General features: G+C 38.3%; 1 protein-coding gene across 1 annotated transcript; it reads right to left on the bottom strand.

Annotated features, from left to right (window-relative positions):
- Positions 1–8,569: 8,569 nt before the first annotated feature.
- On the bottom strand, positions 8,570–18,068 carry LOC145991254 (uncharacterized). Its single transcript, XM_083127213.1, has 3 exons — positions 18,033–18,068; positions 15,271–15,467; positions 8,570–10,841 (listed from the first exon to the last, which is right to left on the bottom strand). The coding sequence occupies exon 3, from the start codon at positions 10,753–10,755 to the stop codon at positions 9,079–9,081; it is 1,677 nt and encodes a 558-aa protein (XP_082983339.1). The 5' UTR covers positions 10,756–10,841; positions 15,271–15,467; positions 18,033–18,068; the 3' UTR covers positions 8,570–9,078.
- Positions 18,069–18,231: the final 163 nt, after the last annotated feature.

The following is an 18,231-nucleotide window of genomic DNA, read 5'->3' as shown; positions in this document are numbered from 1 at the left end:
TGTATTTGTTAGCTACCAGAAAACGCTGAAGTATGTGCCATACAATAAGCTGTTCTCAATTCGTATGTGGAAAATTGTTATTAAAAAATTAGAAATTCGATTATCTCGAAAACTACTAATTTTCGGACGGGGTATCATATGGTCAAATTTATTGCAAATTGCCTCTACTTTAACCCCTTTCAGGGAATACATGTAATTACCGGTTACCCTGTATACGTACAACTTGTGTGGCTATCGTGTTGTGACGGGGCGCCTTGAATATCGCATCAGAATCCAGAATCGATTCTCGGCTAGTGTCGTGCATTGTTCGTGCGTTTGCTCAATCAAAAGCAACTCCACTTGTTGTAATAGACCTGGGAAAATTATGTAGTGAGGTAAAAGCTCTTTCTCGCTTGATAATTAGAATATGAGAAAATTAACCGGGAACCGGAGAGTGTGAAGGGGGGTGACGTTAAAAATGAACACACTCAAATGCCAACTTCTCTTCTTCGTAGGACGTTCAATAGCGTAGTGGTAATGTCGTCGCCTTGTAATCAAGTCATCCCGGGTTCGATACCCGATAGAGGCACAATTAATGCAGATCCCACTATAAACTGTAGGTCCAGTCCCGATTGACTTTTATGTGCATAAAGTGTACTTAAAACCAAAACTCATCTCAGCTCAACTCGTAGTACGTTCTGCGCAGCATTCTTGCAGGCTAGATAGGCTCTGACGCCTAGACCCACGGCCAACCCTCTTTGGAGGTTGTTTTATTCCCTTAATATATATTTGTCAGTGCCACTTCAGCCATTTCATCACCATTCATCTCCATCTTGCGCATTGCCGAAGGTTCCGGGTTCGAATCCCGACATGGCCGTCCTTTGTGAGTGTCCATGCATCAATTTTAATTTAATCATACCATCACTCATCTTCATATTTACGATTAGCCAAAAGTGGCCGAAAAGCGAAATAAAACAAACCAAATCAATCAATTATACCCCAGCGTTACGACTGATCTAAAGTAGAAGTAATAACCTAATTGAAATGCAAACTCGGACGTCAACATCGGGGCTTCGAGCGATCAAGTTCCTTGCACTGTTTTGGGCTGAGGTCTCCTTTGTGGCTTTCTCTCATAGTTCTCCAGACGATCACCAAATCATACCGTGGCGCCACAGCCCTTCGAGAGCCGTCCGCCAGTCTGACTCCCACTTGTAGATGTAGATCCAACCAGTTATGGACTGACGTGCGGTCAGCACGACAAACCCCCCAGTTGTTATTGTAGGTTTCCATGACCGTGTTATGCTACTCATTCGTAGCTCACAACTTCCTCACGATGGTGGGTGGCCACCGGTCCAATAAAAAAGCCCAAGCCTCAGGTTATAACGCTTCCCCAAGGAGACTGGAATCTGCGCGCGTCCCGTAGCTGGTGACCAAGGCATGACGTCTTAAACCGCACGGCCACGGTGAGAAACTACCTTGAACTTGAATAGAAAAAAATATATATATTGCTTTTCTGACTCTTAAGTCAATAACGAAGATAAGGATGAATGCTGATTAGATTAATGTGACCAAGGGACTCGCACACAGCAACTCCTATGCCAAAACCAGGACTCGAACCGGAAACGTTCAGTAACGAAATTATGAATAAACCTCTGTACTCCCTAGGCCACCAAGGTGGCTACAAGTCGTCAATTTCGGCTGATATCCATTTACCGTAAAAATTAACAATAACTTTTTAAAAGTAGTATCGACTATTAACAAACTTAACTATAATTGATGTAATTTAAATAAAGTGTATTTTAAATCCACTTGCGTACAGTTTAAAGTGGGATCCGAACCTTTATTTACCTCCACCGTGTTATCGAATCGGGACCCTTGATTACAAGCCGATGACGTTACCACTACGCCATCGGGGAAGCTTAATGTAATTTTACCGTTTCGGTTTACAGAAATATATTTATGGTGCACACAATTGTAATTGATAATGTTTATAGATATTTGTGCAAAATAAAATATTCATATTTAAATTTGAAAGATTTTCGTATATCTCAATATTGTTCAGCCAGCGAAAAATTGTACATCACCATGTTCATTTTGTTTCCCGCAAACGTAGTGTTCAAGAATTGAAACAGAAACTTAAGCAGATAACAATATCTTCTCCAGGAGAAGTATGATTTCATTCCATAGAATCACAGAAAAAATAAGAAACAAGTGCGAAATTAGCAATCGACAATTTACATGTGTGTATGTGTGTGTGTGCGCGCGCGCACGTGTACGGGTGCGTGTGTCTGTCTTTAGTATTACCAACGCCATCTTTACTTCTCATTCTTGCCACGGCGCTGACATCAATTTTAATTCATAGTGTTTGTGTAAATTAACAGAAAGACTTAAATTTTAACGATAGAGTATTGTAAATTTTTACAATGACTTCCAACAGTGTAAATACTTGAAAATATAGTAACCAGGGCGAAATTTACTTCACTAAATGAAAGTTCAGTCCTTAGTCGCTACACACAAACACAATGTGGCAAAATGTTCATAAATGTTTCAACAATTGTTGAAACGTTTCAGTAAACGTTCTTATACGTTCTTAAACGTTTCAACGTTTATATAAGAAACGATAAAACGTACTGTGATACTTATCTTCACGATTAGTCAAACGTATCATTCATTCGCTCTTCATATTTTCCATCCTTAAATTCTGATAATTATGTATTTTATCTAACAACAGATTAAATTATATACCAAACATTATCGAGAAGCAATTCTCAAAACATTATACTAAGATATTAACATTATAATAAGTGTCCTTCCATAGCCATTTCAGCCTTCAAACTGCTTCCAACGGCTTCCGTACGTTGATTCGCGATTAGTCAAACATGTCAAATGTAACTGCTATTAGTAAACGTACGAGGAAAAATAAGTTTTTTAGAAATTCTCTTCTCAATAAGAATACTATATTACTACCTTCATTATATTAAATATTAATTAATTAATTAATTCTCTAGCACTCTTGATTCTGAAAATTCGTAGTTACAGTTCAATTTGTACTTATCCTGAGCAAAATGTATATATATTCTATTCCAATCTTTACAGATTTCTTTTAGATTCATCTCCATGTTCGTTTTGTTTTTTTATCATCAGGTTTCCCAACAAGATTCCTGTAAAAAGCCCTTTTATTCCTTTCTCATTCGTGCCGGTTTAAAAAAAAAAAACATAGAGAGTTAGTTAGTTAGTTGTTTCCCACTGTACTATTTCAATTTTTGAATAATCACATGTTAGTTATGAATGTATCGTTGACATCCTGTCTGATCATATGTGTGTTTGGGCTGAGGCTCCGTATCTACCTGCAACATTATTTCTTTTCCTCTTTTTTCTTGTTATCTGCTTTCTATATTTAACATTAGAAACAACACATTCCCATTAACAATATTTCATGTTATGCAAAACATTTAAGTTTTATACACCATCAGAGGTGTGATTGCAACAAACGTTACCACTACGTCATCCGACAAAAAAGCCAGAATCGGTATTGTTATATTTTATTGCTCAGGTCATTTCATTTTTTTAATATGTATAGCTATAATGAATATACTAACTTAAGCCCTCAGACTCGTAAACCAACAAATATACACACCTCTGTTAACTGCCTTGTATTTTGGGGAGAGGGGGACAATTGTAGCTGTTGGTGCAATACACTTTGAAGTTTTTGTTTTCTAAGTGCCACACATCAATTTCATCATAATTATTATTATTCATCCTCATTGTTGCCATTAGCCTCCTCTTTTTTACAAATTTTTTCGTACTGATATCGCCTTAGCAGATTAACAGAAATCGTCTAAAATTTGAACTCGTGACACCTCCCAATACCATTGCAAGCTTACTTGTGATTGTCCCCCTCAATTATTCAAAATACCTCACTTTCATATTCAAATACACACAAGTAAAAAAGTTCATATCACATTAGTGATTTTAAATTTTATTCTTGGGGCCACTTTCTAACATTGTTGCCTGATATTAAAATAAGCGAAAACACTCTGCTATGCTTAATAAAAAACAACATCTATTCATTGCCAGATTGTACAACTGTATAGGTCGAGGTTCATAAGCCTCATCCATCTCATTCTAGGGACTGCATATTTTGTATACAGTTTTTGTAGTGGAATCAAAACACAGGTTGTTGAGAATATCGTCAGTAAATATGAGAATTCTTGCTGTGAAATTTCTATGCTGTTTAACCTAATAGAATTCGAATCTCTGAGAGAGCCAAGTACTAAGCTTTAGCATTCCATATTAGCAAAACCTTTATACGTACGTATTTATAACCTCAATTTACTAATCAAAAAATCCCCCTTAACCAACCAATTAGCACATTTATATGACCTTCTATAGAGGAAGAGGACATGACATTTCCGAGCCGGTATTATTAATGTGACATTCTTAACAGGTTAATGCATCAATCTTTAAGCAAACACTTAGGAATGTTTGAAATTCAAACAATTCTTGTAACAAAAAACAAATAATTAGGAAATTCTTTTTAACCAAACAATCAACACAAATCTCTCTTTTTTATAGAGAAAAAAGGAAGAGCATAACATTCCTGAGACAGTAATAGTGAACACTGTCGTTTGAAATTAGAAGAAGATTAATCACACGAGCATCATCATCGTCGACATCGCTTATCCTGACGGGATGCACGACATGTTTATCCAACGTATAGGAATACACGTTGATGATTAAGCGTTTTCCTTCTGCATCTCGTGCTCTATGCACGTTAAACTTGAATGTTTAATGCATACAAACCTTTAGCAAGCGCGCAGTGGAAATTTCCGCCTTATAGGTCTACTTATTTGCTATGGGGCAGCTATGTTAATAGAAAGTACAGATACAACACCTTTTCCAAAATATGCGAGTTTATTCATTTTCACATAATGTGCAAGCACCATTAGTCTACATAAAGAAAGATCGTCGGTCTTAAACTCGCTGAACTAAACATTTTCATGTCGTATCACTTATGCCAGTTGGATGGATATTAATTGAACTAAATAATTAATAATGATGAACTAAATCTATTCCTTTACAGTTAAGTCAATTCTCCACGTAGTTTAACAGACGAGAAAGAACAAAATATAATTTTGGTGTGCGAGTGCCAATTCGACTTAAAAGTACTTATCCTTCTCCTCCCATGTCGTGGTTTCTCGGACACCTTCCTAAGGTGTCTGTCTAGAGGAAAAACTACTTCCTCTCCCTGGGTCAGAATCCAAAATGCGCTGCCTGAAGGGCTGCGACTTCGCACCAAGGTTTCCTTGTTACGTCATTGCGTAACCGATGCTATTGCCCTCTGGTGGCAAAATTAAAAAGATTCCATCCATCTGGCACACAAATAAACAAAATGACGGCTCCGCGCGCACTACGGTCCATAGCTCGTGTTTCGAATTTTGATGTATCAGAAATAGTCACCGGGTATTCGATGCCAGACGTTACACTTTCAAAACTCGGACTCGTATTGTTTGTATGTTTCTCGTTATTTTTGCAATAAACAGGATGCAGTGCAGCCAATATACACCAAAAAAAAAAACACTTGTTATCGCTGTTCTGTATATTTAACACAGCCCTCTTGTGTTGAATGTTCGGTGGAAGAGGCATAAGCTAAGTACGTGTTGCTAGAAGGCCTTCGTCGTTGCAAGTCATCCATAACCCATTCACTAAGAAATAAGAAAAAAAATATTGACGTACTGAAAAAAAAAAGTTGACTTGTTCACCGAGTTCACAGATGTTTACTCATTGATGACTCCATCGTTGTCGTCTATCAAAAAACCTAAGTACGTTGGAAACAGTGAGAGAGTTATCGAAAAATCTCCCCCCCCCTTGTCGATTTTTTTTTGGTGACTGTAGGTCCAGTTTCGATTAGCCTTACTGTGCATAAAGTAGACATAAAAAAACAAATCCAAACCAGAGTATCAACAAATTAACAAAATAAAATTTCCCCCCCTGTGTACTTGTATAATTTAAAACACCAAGTTCGATACCCGGCGGATCCCACTGTAGGTCCAGTTTCGATTAACATTACTGTGCATAAAATAGACTTAAAACAACAAATCCAGCCCAGAGTACACGCGTCAATACCATCCACCATGAGTAAACTAACATGATTATGATCATCGTCCCCTTCCCCTCCCTCCGATTGTTACCTCGCTTTTATGTTATTCGCAATAAAAAATAGTTTTTTCAAGCGCACGTTATGTATGCTCATATTTTTTTTTGTTTAGCGTAAATTTCGATGTTTAATCAAAACACCACTTCCTGTTCACTAACGCAACTCGCAATTATTACACACACATGCAAAAAAAATAACAAAAAAAAAAAAAAACTTACCTACAAAAAGCTGCTAGCAATTTAACACACACAAAACAGTTGTATAATCGCGTGCAGTTGCAAAAATAACATTACTCTTCTCTACAGAAGCTTCCACAGAAAACGAAAGTCATCTCCCCCCTCTCTCTTCTCTCCACCCGTCGCCGCATCCGGTTGCGGTGACAATATAAGCAAAAACTAGGTCGTGTCAGTATTGCCAACTCACTAGGCCTCTGAGTTTAGGGCGACCCAAATTGTGCTGCCAGAGCGTGTTGCGCGCGGACCAGGTTCGAGGGCATCAACTCAACTTGCATCTCTCGCATTACTATTTCAGCGAAGCGTTGCAGAACAAGCAACGTTCCGCCCGGTACGGAAGTTAATGTTTATCGCGGCGTCACGAATCCCACACCGGCTGCACAGAAGCTGATCTTCACGTGTATTTCTCACGAGACACGCTCAATGCCACGTGCATACGCAAGATCATGGCCTTGCGTAAAAAAATCAAAAAAATTAAAAAACGATAAGACTTTACCGCCGGGCAAACTGCTCGAAATGGATGCCAAACAGAACACGGCTAAATTAATAATAAATAGTATGCACAGGTAAATATACAAATTGAAAAACATCCCCGAAGAGATTCGCCCCCACGTCAATCAATTTTACGTTCGAAGGCCGTACGGGAAAACCTTTACTTTTTTGGTTGGGCACCACGCACTCCTGGCGGGGTTATGGGGGCCAGGAATCCTAAAAAACAACAATTATTATTATTTTGTTTGTTTGCTTGCGTCACAATACACGCGCACGCGCGCGCGCGCGCGCGCGTGTGTGTGTGTGTGTGTGTGTGGCACATCGTTCCCCCGAGAAAGGTTTACAAAAGTCACGATATACAAACATTGCCGGAGTTGGAAAATTACGATATGGCGCATTCGCTCATTACTGTTGCCAGCCATAAATCTCTCTCTCTCTCTTCATCTTACAGCAACGTTGGCATCTCTATTTTTTTTTAGTTGTAAGTGGGTTGCCAACACACTCTAGTTAATAATGCTACATATTATACACACACACGCACACACATACTGTGTTGCCATCCACCCATCTCTCTCTCTTTTACGGCAGTGCGTGTTTGTTGCCGGCTCTCCTTGCCCAGTGTGTGTAGGTTGGCAAAAATTGCTTTATGCACTGTAAGGCAAGCCTCAAGCAAAGTTGCCAGCTCCTTGCTTTAGGTTAGGTTAGACCAAGAAAAAAAAGCTGTAGGTAGGTGTTGGCAGCTGTCGGTTGTTTAACTCTTCAATCTCTCTCTCTCCTCTTTTTTTTTTTTGTAAAAGGCCATGGCAAAAGTACCAGTAGGTTGGCAAAAATTGCTTTATGCACTGTAAAGCAAACCTCAAGCAAAGTTGCCAGCTCCTTGCTTTAGGTTAGGTTAGACAAAAAAAGCTGTAGGTAGGCTGTCGGTTGTTTAACTCTTCCCTCTCTCTCTCCCCTCTCTCTTTTTTTTGTAAAAGGCTATGGCAAAAATACCAGTAGGTTGGCAACCTTGCTTTATGCACTGTAAGGCAAGCCTCAAGCAAGATTGCCAGCTCCTTGCTTTAGGCCAAGTTAGACAAAAAAAACCTTGGTGATTTTTTCGAGTAAGATGTTGGTGACACTGCGAGAAAATAGGGCTTATGCCTTACAAGAGCAAACCATCAAGGCAAGCCCCACCGAGCTTTACTTTCGGGCGCAGTGTTGGCAACACTGCGAGAAAAAAATTGCCAGCTCCATGCTTTAGGTTAGGTTAGACCAAAAACCTTGGTGATTTTTTCGGGTAAGAAGTTGGCAACACTGCGCCATCAAGTGAGGATTATGCCTTACGAGAGAAATCCATTAAGGCGATCCTCACTTGATGTTTGTCAACTCCCCAACCTGCACTACTCGTGGCAGGGGATTGAATACGTCTAGACATCACCAGAGCTACAAATGGCGTCATATCGAAGTGTACTAAGCTAAGTCTAAAACTTTAAAATTTGCTGAACATTTTAAGATGCCACTCTTGTGTATCCATTAAATACTTATTTTATAATAAAAGTTTAAAATCTCGGCAATCATTCCCGATGACCCTGTATATTTGGAACCAGATTGCAAAGATTACCTTCAGCCTACATTGCTTCGAAAAATTAAGTACGGACACAAAGACCCAGGCTACATTCTAATATTTTAGGAATTTTTATTCTTGTTATCAGCAATAAAGATGTCACCTTCATTTTTTTCCTGCATGTGATAACTAACATGGCACAGACCAATAACAAACTTAATATTTTTACACAAATCACTTATTACTTATTTTGCCCTTTTCTCACTTTCTTATTTTTTAAAGCAGCGTACTCTAAAGCTTCTAGTTAACGTACAATATAACTTTGAAACTATTTTTGAACTTGTTAAAGAACTACACAAATAATTAAGAAATCTATAAAGTCCGTCTTTAACAACGAACTTTGTTGAAAGACTAGTGAAATAATAGAGCCAACAATTAGTTTGATAACACTCTTTACGTGCTTAAAGCGTATTGTTACTCTTCATTCTGCGGCGAGAATGGCAGAACACATAATTGTTGGTTCAATTGTTGTTCTTGCATGTTCTAACGCTTCACTTCAGTTTCATTGTTGCCACAATTGACGAAACTGCACATAACGCCAATACACACGCAAGCGCATATCAGCATTCCCTTTTCCCTAATGCAAACACCATTTCAATGTACTCATCACAAACTCATCGATTTACTTCTGATGTATTGTTACTTTCTTCAAGATTTGAACTGCTTGACATTAATATGGCTTGTTCGTACGTGGGTGGGTCCGATACCGTTACACGCGGTATGTGCTCCATATGTGGTTCTCTGTATACCCTTTCCTCAACTTCGAATTCCTCTACACACTCTTCCGCATGTCCCCCATGCACTCTTTCCCTTCCTCTTTTCCTCCGTTTCAATGCCCTCAATGTTCCAACCACCAGACATATCACGACAAACAATGCTAGTAAGACGTAGATGAACGACCACCAGGACACAAGACTGTAGCGGCACACGTCTAGCCAGAGTCTGTCATTGAGGTTTTCTGGTTCGTCACACTTCACTTCACGCTCCCTGTGCATTTTGTCCAAGTACCAGTTGATGAACTTTCGCATGTCTTGCAGCTCACAGTCACAGTTCCACACGTTGTCTGCAAGTTCGAGTTCCTCCAGTAGGGGGTTGTGCGAGAAAACGTCCGTAGTGAGCGTTGTCAGTCGGTTACCTATCAGGTTCAAGTATTTGAGATTTCGTAGAACGCTCAGCCCAGAGCTGTTCAGGTGTGCCACTCTACAATAGCTCAAGTCGAGATTCTCCAAGAGGGGCAGTGCCAGTACAGGTTGAGTCAGCTCAGAGATCTCACAGTGAGTCATGATCAGCTTTTTCATGGTGTGAGACTTGATGATCTGATGATCATCCAACTCGTTCCAGGACAGCACCAGCGTGTCCAGCCTTGTCATGTTAGAGAATGAGTTCTTGTCCAACTTGTCAAGCTCGCAGTGTCTAAGGTCCAAACTTAACAACGAGTAGGAGTCGAGAGGTTCGAACTCAAGATTTGCGTTATAGGATAGGTTCAGGTGACTCAGCCTTGGCATATTGGACAAACTGTGTTTGGACAACGTGTTGATCTCACAGTGACTGAGATCCAAGATTTCGAGGCCGTAAGCTGTGAAGTTTTCGAACTCGTGGAACTTGTTCCTGGACAAGTTGAGATGCCTTAGCTCGCTGTTGTTCTTGAAAAGCTTAAAGTTCAATGACGTTATGGTGTTATTGGAGAGGTCTACATGCACAAGTTCCAAATTCGACTGGAACATTTTCGCTGGCACGCTAGTTATACTGTTACCACTCATGACAAACTTCTGAAGTGAGGGCATCTCTGCTAGTAAAGTAGGCTTCAAGTGATTAAGCTTACACTCGCTCACGTCCAGGACTTCTAAAGACAGGATAACTAGGTAGTAATCGTTAAACAACTTCTGCAAAGGATTTCTGGACAGATTGAGCAGCTTGAGCTCTGTATTGTTGCAGAAAGCCTCCGAATGTATGTAGCCAATCTCATTGTTTGAAAGATCAAGGATTTCCAGACTGTTGAGAACTTCAAACGTGTGAAAATCAACAGACTTAATCTGATTGCTGGACAGGTCCAGTCTTGTCAACTGATTCAGCTTCTTAATTCTCTTTGGAAGCTCATCTATTTTGTTCTTGGAGAGGTCAAGATCTTCAACTTTCGAGGAGAAATTTGGAAAAAATGTTAGCCCACGGGAAGAACATATTACCATAATCTTAGTTTCGTTGAAGCAGGCACATTCTTCAGGACACCTGTCACCAAAGGACGGGGTAACCAGGGAAAGGCACACCAAAGGCAGGAAGACGAACCAAACCATGATGGAACCACTATCTTGCTGATCCGAAAGATGCGTTTGGGATCATGCTAGTATTTGAACTTGTAGCTGCGATGGTGTTCTTTAACCTGCAAATGAAAATGTAGACATGTATAAATGTTATCGCCATTGCTCAAACCTCGTAACAGAATACCAAAAAGAAAAATAAATCGTTGCTATGGCGAGTATAATCTCGTGACTGACCCTTTTGAGGAGGCACAAGTTTACAAATTGACAAAAATTACTATTCAGAATAAAAAAAAATCGATTAAACGATGAAATGTGAGTGTCTTAAAAGGAGGTTAAATGCAGACCAGAAACTGTGAACGGGCAAACAAAGAGTTCACGTCTACCCAGCGCCACAAGGTTTACATTTTTTAAGAATCTCTAATTTCCAATATACAAAATCATAAACATGCATACATGTGTGTGTGTGAGTGTGAGTGTTTCGACCTTGGTTTACAAATCAGCAGGCTAAAGAAACTGTTAAATTGCATGTTCAATAATACAAAACAAAGAACTGTTCTGGATAATATCACAAGTGAAATTCATTCATAGAAAGAATGAGGGGCAGGGGAGGAGAGAACAAACAGGCAGAAATATATTTTCGTTTGGTCGAAATTATTTGAAAAAAGTTACAATTTTTGTAAGATTTCTATTTTTGTGTGTAAATAATGGTTTACACACACAGACACAATGCGATTGCGATGAATAGAACAATGTAAGAAAGGTTGTGGGCGGGAAACTCACTGTGCAAAATGAAGGGGACAGGAAGACAAGATGAGCGATGACTGGAGCAGGCAGAGAACAATCTAAGGAATCTCAGACAGAAAATAAACGGAGGAAGGAAACGTATATGATGGCTGGAGATGTCACAGAAAGGTCCAAGAAAGTTATGAGTCAAAGAATGTATGAGTGGAAGGCAGATGAAGTGATGGATGGAGGAAGCAATGGGCGATCCAAGGAAGATGGTAGAGGCTGTAGGAGAAAGACAAAGGAGGCTATGACCAGAGAAGGAAGATGAGGATCTAAAGAAGGTTTCAGAAAGACGAAGGAGATGAAAATGAAATAAACGATGGTCGGAGTAAGGAGAGGAAGATTTAAGGAAGATTCCAGTAAGAAGATGAAGGAGAAGAGAAAGATACGAATGGAGGGAACAGGAAGATGGGAGGGGATGGAAGAAGAAAACAAAGGAGGTGACGGATGGAGGGAATAGGGGAAAATTTCTGTGAAAAGTTAGAGGAGTAAAACAAAGAAAGCAATAGTTGGTGAAGTAAAAGGAATATCACAGAAAGCTGGAAGAAGATGAGGGAAAAAGACAAAGTAAGCAATGTCTTGAGTGAGAGGATGGATGGTTAAGGATGTCAGGGACACAGTCTCTTTTAAAGAAAGTTAAGCTCTTGGAGGGGCTGTGTACATACAGGTACAGGGTAGAATACTTATCAGACCGAGAGCTACATAATTATGCTTAACATATTGACAAGTAAGTTGGTGAAATTTCTTCTGAACTGATAAGTATAAGCTTTGAACATAGCTGTCTGACAACATAACAAAAGTTCAAGGAAATCATTAAACCTTTGGCGGGGCAGGAAATAGAGGGGAAGGTAACTTCAGGAGGCTTCTGAAGAGAGAGACAGAGGGAGGGAGATAAAACATTTGTTTGCTAAGGCCTTTATCGCTTTTCACTTATCGACTGGTTTGATAAAAAGTGTCACCGTGATAAGTCACGTAGAGCATAGTTTTCTGAAGTATGTGGAAAGTGGAAATTCTACATTGTACATATGCAATGGCGGCGCCAGAGGAGGCAGGGGTCGAGCATCCCCATAAAGGTCGATAAGTACCCCCTCTGTTTTTCTCGTGCCGTCACTGTGCAAATACATACACAAACGAATGTGGTCGCATGGGTTGCAAGAATATAATCGGAGGTGAATCTGAATCTCTACACAGAGAATCGAACCCGGGCCCCTTGATTACAGTTAGCCACATCACCATCCAGGAAGTCCATCGCACAAACGGAAAAAAAATATGAGAGAGATGATTTTATACCGTTCTGTATACTGTGTTAACTATATAATAAACGTATCAACTCAAACAACATTAGCCAATAGTCTGTGAAGTGGGCAAAGGATGGGGCTCGTGTGCAAGTTCGTGCTGAAGCAATTTTATAAACATTTTTATGACGTTTATCGAATGCAAGTTTGCGGTTAAAATCTAGCTCTCCTCCTTATTTATTATTAATTATCAACTATATTTTCTGCTCTTAGTAGATGATTTTCTGTCAGGTACTAATTCTCATTTGCAATGTACACTTACGACAATCACGAGACCAAGAACTTCAATTTTGCGTGTGTGGGAAATAATCATATAATATAAGGGAATTATGTTAATGAATATAAATGAAGATGGCCATTTTAGAATATATCTCATGGTTATGGTAATATTGATGCCATTTGACCATACGTAGGCATGAATGAAGGTAGGATAATTAAATTTATAAATTTTATGGACTCATTGTATTTTCATGTGTATCTATGTCTTGGTGTCCGCAGAATATATGTAGGTATTTGAATATCGTGTAACGTCATGCACAAGGGACATTGTAATAATGAAAACGTTTCAAGGCAAGCAGAGAGAATGACAGACAGAGAGGAGAGAGAGAGAGAGAGAGAGAGAGAGAGAGAGAGAGAGAGAGAGAGAGAAAACATGAAACGATAGAGAGACATAGGCAAAAGCGAAATAAAAGTGGGTGAGGGGAAAATAGAGAAAGGGGATAAGGAAAAGAAGTAATACAATACAATAAACGAGGAAGAAGAGAAGAAATAAATAAAAATAGATAAAAAGGGAAAGAAAATAAGGAGAAGACGAGAAACTCAATTTAAGACAAGAGGAGGAAATGAGAAAATCTAGGAAAAGGAAGACAGTACATAGAAAATGAAAGGAAATACGAATACAAGAAAGAAGCTAAGAATAAGCATGCAATATTTCTTTAATCCAGGACAGTTGGAGTAACTCTATTGACCCTCAATGCATATTTGTTGGTATAACGAGACGATTATGATAATATGAGTACTTAATTCTTTTCTGGACTGAGGGGTGGGTTATCACCATCGAAAATCTAATTCCTCCACATTTTCAAGAGCCAATGCTCTATTCCTGATTTAATGTCTCATCAGTCATCAGTTCTCCAATGTCATCATATGAGTGACATATTTTGTTACCTTTTGCCGAAAAGACACGAATTTCAAATTGGTATGTTACATGACATAGAAAATTGGTACACTAGAAATACACACAAATATGTAAACATATACATATTTCTATTAATATTACAAAAAATATTTCGGATTTTTCCAGCTCGCTTGAATTAATCGTAATAATTATATTGTAGCTCCCCGACCTTACATACACTTAGAGTTGTATTTTGTGTCTGTATGTATCTCAACTGGTGCTATTGGATTAGGTTATTTTCAGTCGCCTTTCTACCACATTTTGTGCCGGCCCCCGTAGTGAAGTTGTTAGCACATCGCGCTACGACGCCAGGGGTTCCGGGTTTGATTTCTGGCCTGGGCATGGATGTTTGTGAGTGTGCATTCATTATATCATCACTCATCCCCATCTTCGCAAATTAGCCAAAAGTCGCATAAAAAGCGTAGTAAAATAAAGCAAATCTATCACTTTTGGCTACTTTCGGCGATGAGGGAGAGTGACGATATGATGAAGGGACATTCACAGAGAACATCCATTCCCAGGCCGGGTTCGAACCCGGTACCCCTGATGTCGTAGCGCGTTGTGTTAACCACTCCACCACGGACCTCTGCAGCCAATGTTATTTATAGGCTATTTAGCAGATATGCTTTCACCAACTACCAGCACCTCACTGACGGCGTAGGCATTGTAGCCTTGCAATCAAGGGGGCCCGGGTTCAATACCCGGTGGAGGCACATAATGATTCGGATCTTACGCATGGACGTCCGCAGAATTTTTTCCAGGGAGGGGCAAGCAAGGTAATTTTTTCCAGGGGAGGGGCAAAGGATGCATCTTTTCCTCCTCAAAAAACACTATTTCAGTATGAAATTATCATGTTTCTACAAAGAATTTATAATAATTACTGTGCCTTATATGAAATTATGTGTGAAATACATACTTTTTAGGTAGACATTTATTTTCTAGGGGTGGGGGCGTGCCCCCTTGCCCCCCCTTCCGGACGCCCATGTTATATTGTATGTCCAGTCCCGATTAGCCCATCTGTGAATAAGTTGGACTAAATCCAATAAAACTCAAACCAACTACTGGCCTATACACGATAGGCATACGAACATGGTGAAACATGTACACATGGATTATTAGTGATTGACGAAACCAGTCAACAATAACATGAATTAATACAAGGGGAAATGAACATTTTTTTTATATATCTAGTCAACTAACTTCCAACTGTATACTTATACAGTCAAAGTGAAAACAAAGTTCACTAACAATACACAACGATTCTCGCTAAATATGAGAAGCTATTCTTACCTGCAAATCTATTCTTGCTTCAGGAAACATGGCGCCTTGTCTCGTCTGCTAGTCACTTGAGGTGGGGACACAAGTGCGACCTCTACAGGCGAATGCTTTCGCGACTGATAACACTGCGACACGTCATCACAGATAGGCCAAGGTGTTTGTCACTCCACGGCAAACCAACATTCGACAGATTCATGTGATGCGTTGGTCTGAAATGTTACGTTCGTGTTCTAGAATCAACTTCATCGACAAAGAAAATATTTCGCCTGTGAAACGCACACAAATATACACATCGACAGAACGAATAAAATATTCTTCTCATAAATTATTTGTTTTCAAGTGCTGGGAAACACAAGAACACCCAATAAATAAACTTATGCAAGAGCAATGGATTTTATATCAAGAAAATGAAATAAAGGGACAATATTCAACTTTCCTGCAATGTAAAATCTTATTTCAGGATTTACTTTCAACAATACTAACGCAAAGTAAACATCCAATTTATGCAATTTCATTTGTTAAAATACCAGTAAGGAATGTTTCATTAACAAGTTATTCAAATATTCAATCATATTTACAAAATTGGGAGAACTGTAGATTCATATACACAGATGCATCAAAAAATAAAGAGGTAGGATGTGCTTTTATTGACTCTTCTAATGGAAATATTTAAAAGTTTAGACTATCTGGGGAGTGTTTTATTTTCTTGGCAGAAGCATATGGAATATATCGTACTTTGTTGTCACGAACATTTCTGGGTTGTAATGATCACATTGACTTTCAATTGTGCTGTTACAATCCAGAAGTGTCCATGGCTGTACATTAATAATATTCCAGAAAAAAAATATAGTAATACTAAAAGATGCTAAAAGTGTTCTACACAGTGTGCAATCTTCACATAGAAAGTTACATAAAGCATCAGCATTGGTACATCACATAATAAGATTATATGATAAGTTAACTACAGAGGGAATGACAATTCATTTTGCATAGTATATACCAGCACATTAAGGGTTACATTATAATGAACTGGCAGATAAAAATGCTAAAGAAGCAAGAATAATGGAACACAGAACGAATATATTATTATCATATACAGATGTGTTACCAAGAGTTAAAAACAAAATTCAAGAAGATTGGAAGGTATGGGTTTAACAAATATTTACACATATTGGTCTGATATAAAAATGTAATAAATTTAAACAGACTCCTTGGTTTTATACATTTAAAATACCTCCAAAGTTTTTAATTTTAATACTAAGATTAAGGTCAGGGCACATCAGATTAAATCACTATTTATATAAAATTAATTTAGTTAATTCATCTATGTGCAAATGCAAGTTAGACCAGGAAGATTCTCATCATGTTATATTACAATGTCCACTTTATACCAATCAAGGAGATATCTTATTCAAGAATCTAATAAAAAAAAGGAACACCACTCGCTACTTCTTTATCCTCCTTAATATCGAAACCAGATATAACAATTGTATCTACAATTTTTAAAATTTTCATGATATTAATGTAGACGTATAAAAACTATGTATATTCAGAATCGAACCCGGAATCCCTTGATTACAAGGCGACGCATATATCACGCACCATCGGGGGTGACCCGCTTACATAGAAAATAGTGAAGTGTATACATATTGTTCATATATAATTACATGAACATTCGTAAACATATTCTAATCTTATAAAACCGAAAGATAGAAGAGACAAAATACCATTACAGTTGTGCAATTTTAATTTTGTTCAATTCATGTACAACATTAACAACATTTCTTAAACAACATGTAGATAAGTGTGAGAAGAAACATATTGGAGAGTTTAATTTCAGTTTTCGGTCGTTGGTACATTACCAATCTTCCCGTGACATTCTTGTTTAGAGGCATCACGAGAAGAAAATTTACAAACTTGGAACTTTAAATCTTTTTCCAATATAAATTAACGCAAGTAACGTTTGTCATATAATATCTGAGACACAGGATCACAGGCGAATATCCCCCAACTTTACGGAAGGGGTGGCAGCGCCTTCTTAAATCATTAATCCAAATTATTTTTCCTGTATCCCCTTCCCCACAAATTTGTTTCTGGGAAAAACTCTAAACGTAAGATAATTTTAGTAATCTAAAACTCTAATTTTCGTCCATATTTCGTCCCTAAAACAGGTAATAAAGTTAACGTCCGAGTGCATTTTTATCGTTTTGATATTTCTTTTAATATAATATTGCAACAAAAAGCGATTAACTCCAATTTTTCCAATCTCTTACCACATTTTCCTCATAAAATAGTTTTCACGTTTATTTGGTTATTTATTTATTGAATATATTTGAATGTAGCGATTTTGGCATAAGGGCTTGCAAGAATCGAAACAAGATATCGGATCAAGCTACTTTAATGACCTCTGTAAGTTGATTTGAAAGGCAAGAAAAATTATTCTTGTATCTATATCTCGTAGTGAATATTTAGTTAGTTTCCGAAAAATAGAGTCGTACGCGTATTTTATTCTTTGCTTAAACTTCTACTATCTTGAATTGTACAATGAAAGTTAATATACGTGAAATACAAAATTACGTAAATTTCTGAGGTAGTTGTAGCCCCATCAACTACCCCTCTAGTGATTAATACTACTATCTTAAAGCTACTTTTCAGAGCTTGAAACTAAAAAACCCGTCTCAACAGGGCCTTAACTCCTGTATAGTATCAATAAATTCTTGAGGGACTGTAATGAAACAGCAGCCACTCTAATATGACATAAAATCATAACTTACCTTCTTTGATTTTCTGATTTTGTCGACGACATTTCCGCACAGCTGGCAAATACTTTCCAAGGTAGTCTTCGCTTTAGAAGCCTACGTCAAAGGTGATAAAACGTAGCATGGTCAATCGCACACAGACGTGAACACGTTAAATGAAATGGGTAAACTAAAAGAAGTGCTACTTGTTCCAGCTGGTGAAATAAACACTTAT

Source organism: Lepisma saccharinum, chromosome 8, assembly GCF_977018435.1.
Source record: "Lepisma saccharinum chromosome 8, izLepSacc3.1, whole genome shotgun sequence".
Lineage (NCBI taxonomy): Eukaryota > Metazoa > Arthropoda > Insecta > Zygentoma > Lepismatidae > Lepisma > Lepisma saccharinum.
This window is presented reverse-complemented; position numbering and strand designations above follow the sequence as displayed.

Bases quoted from the DNA above. Each gene is read 5' to 3' on its own strand.
- LOC145991254 (XM_083127213.1), bottom strand. From the start codon at position 10,755: ATGGTTTGGTTCGTCTTCCTGCCTTTGGTGTGCCTTTCCCTGGTTACC.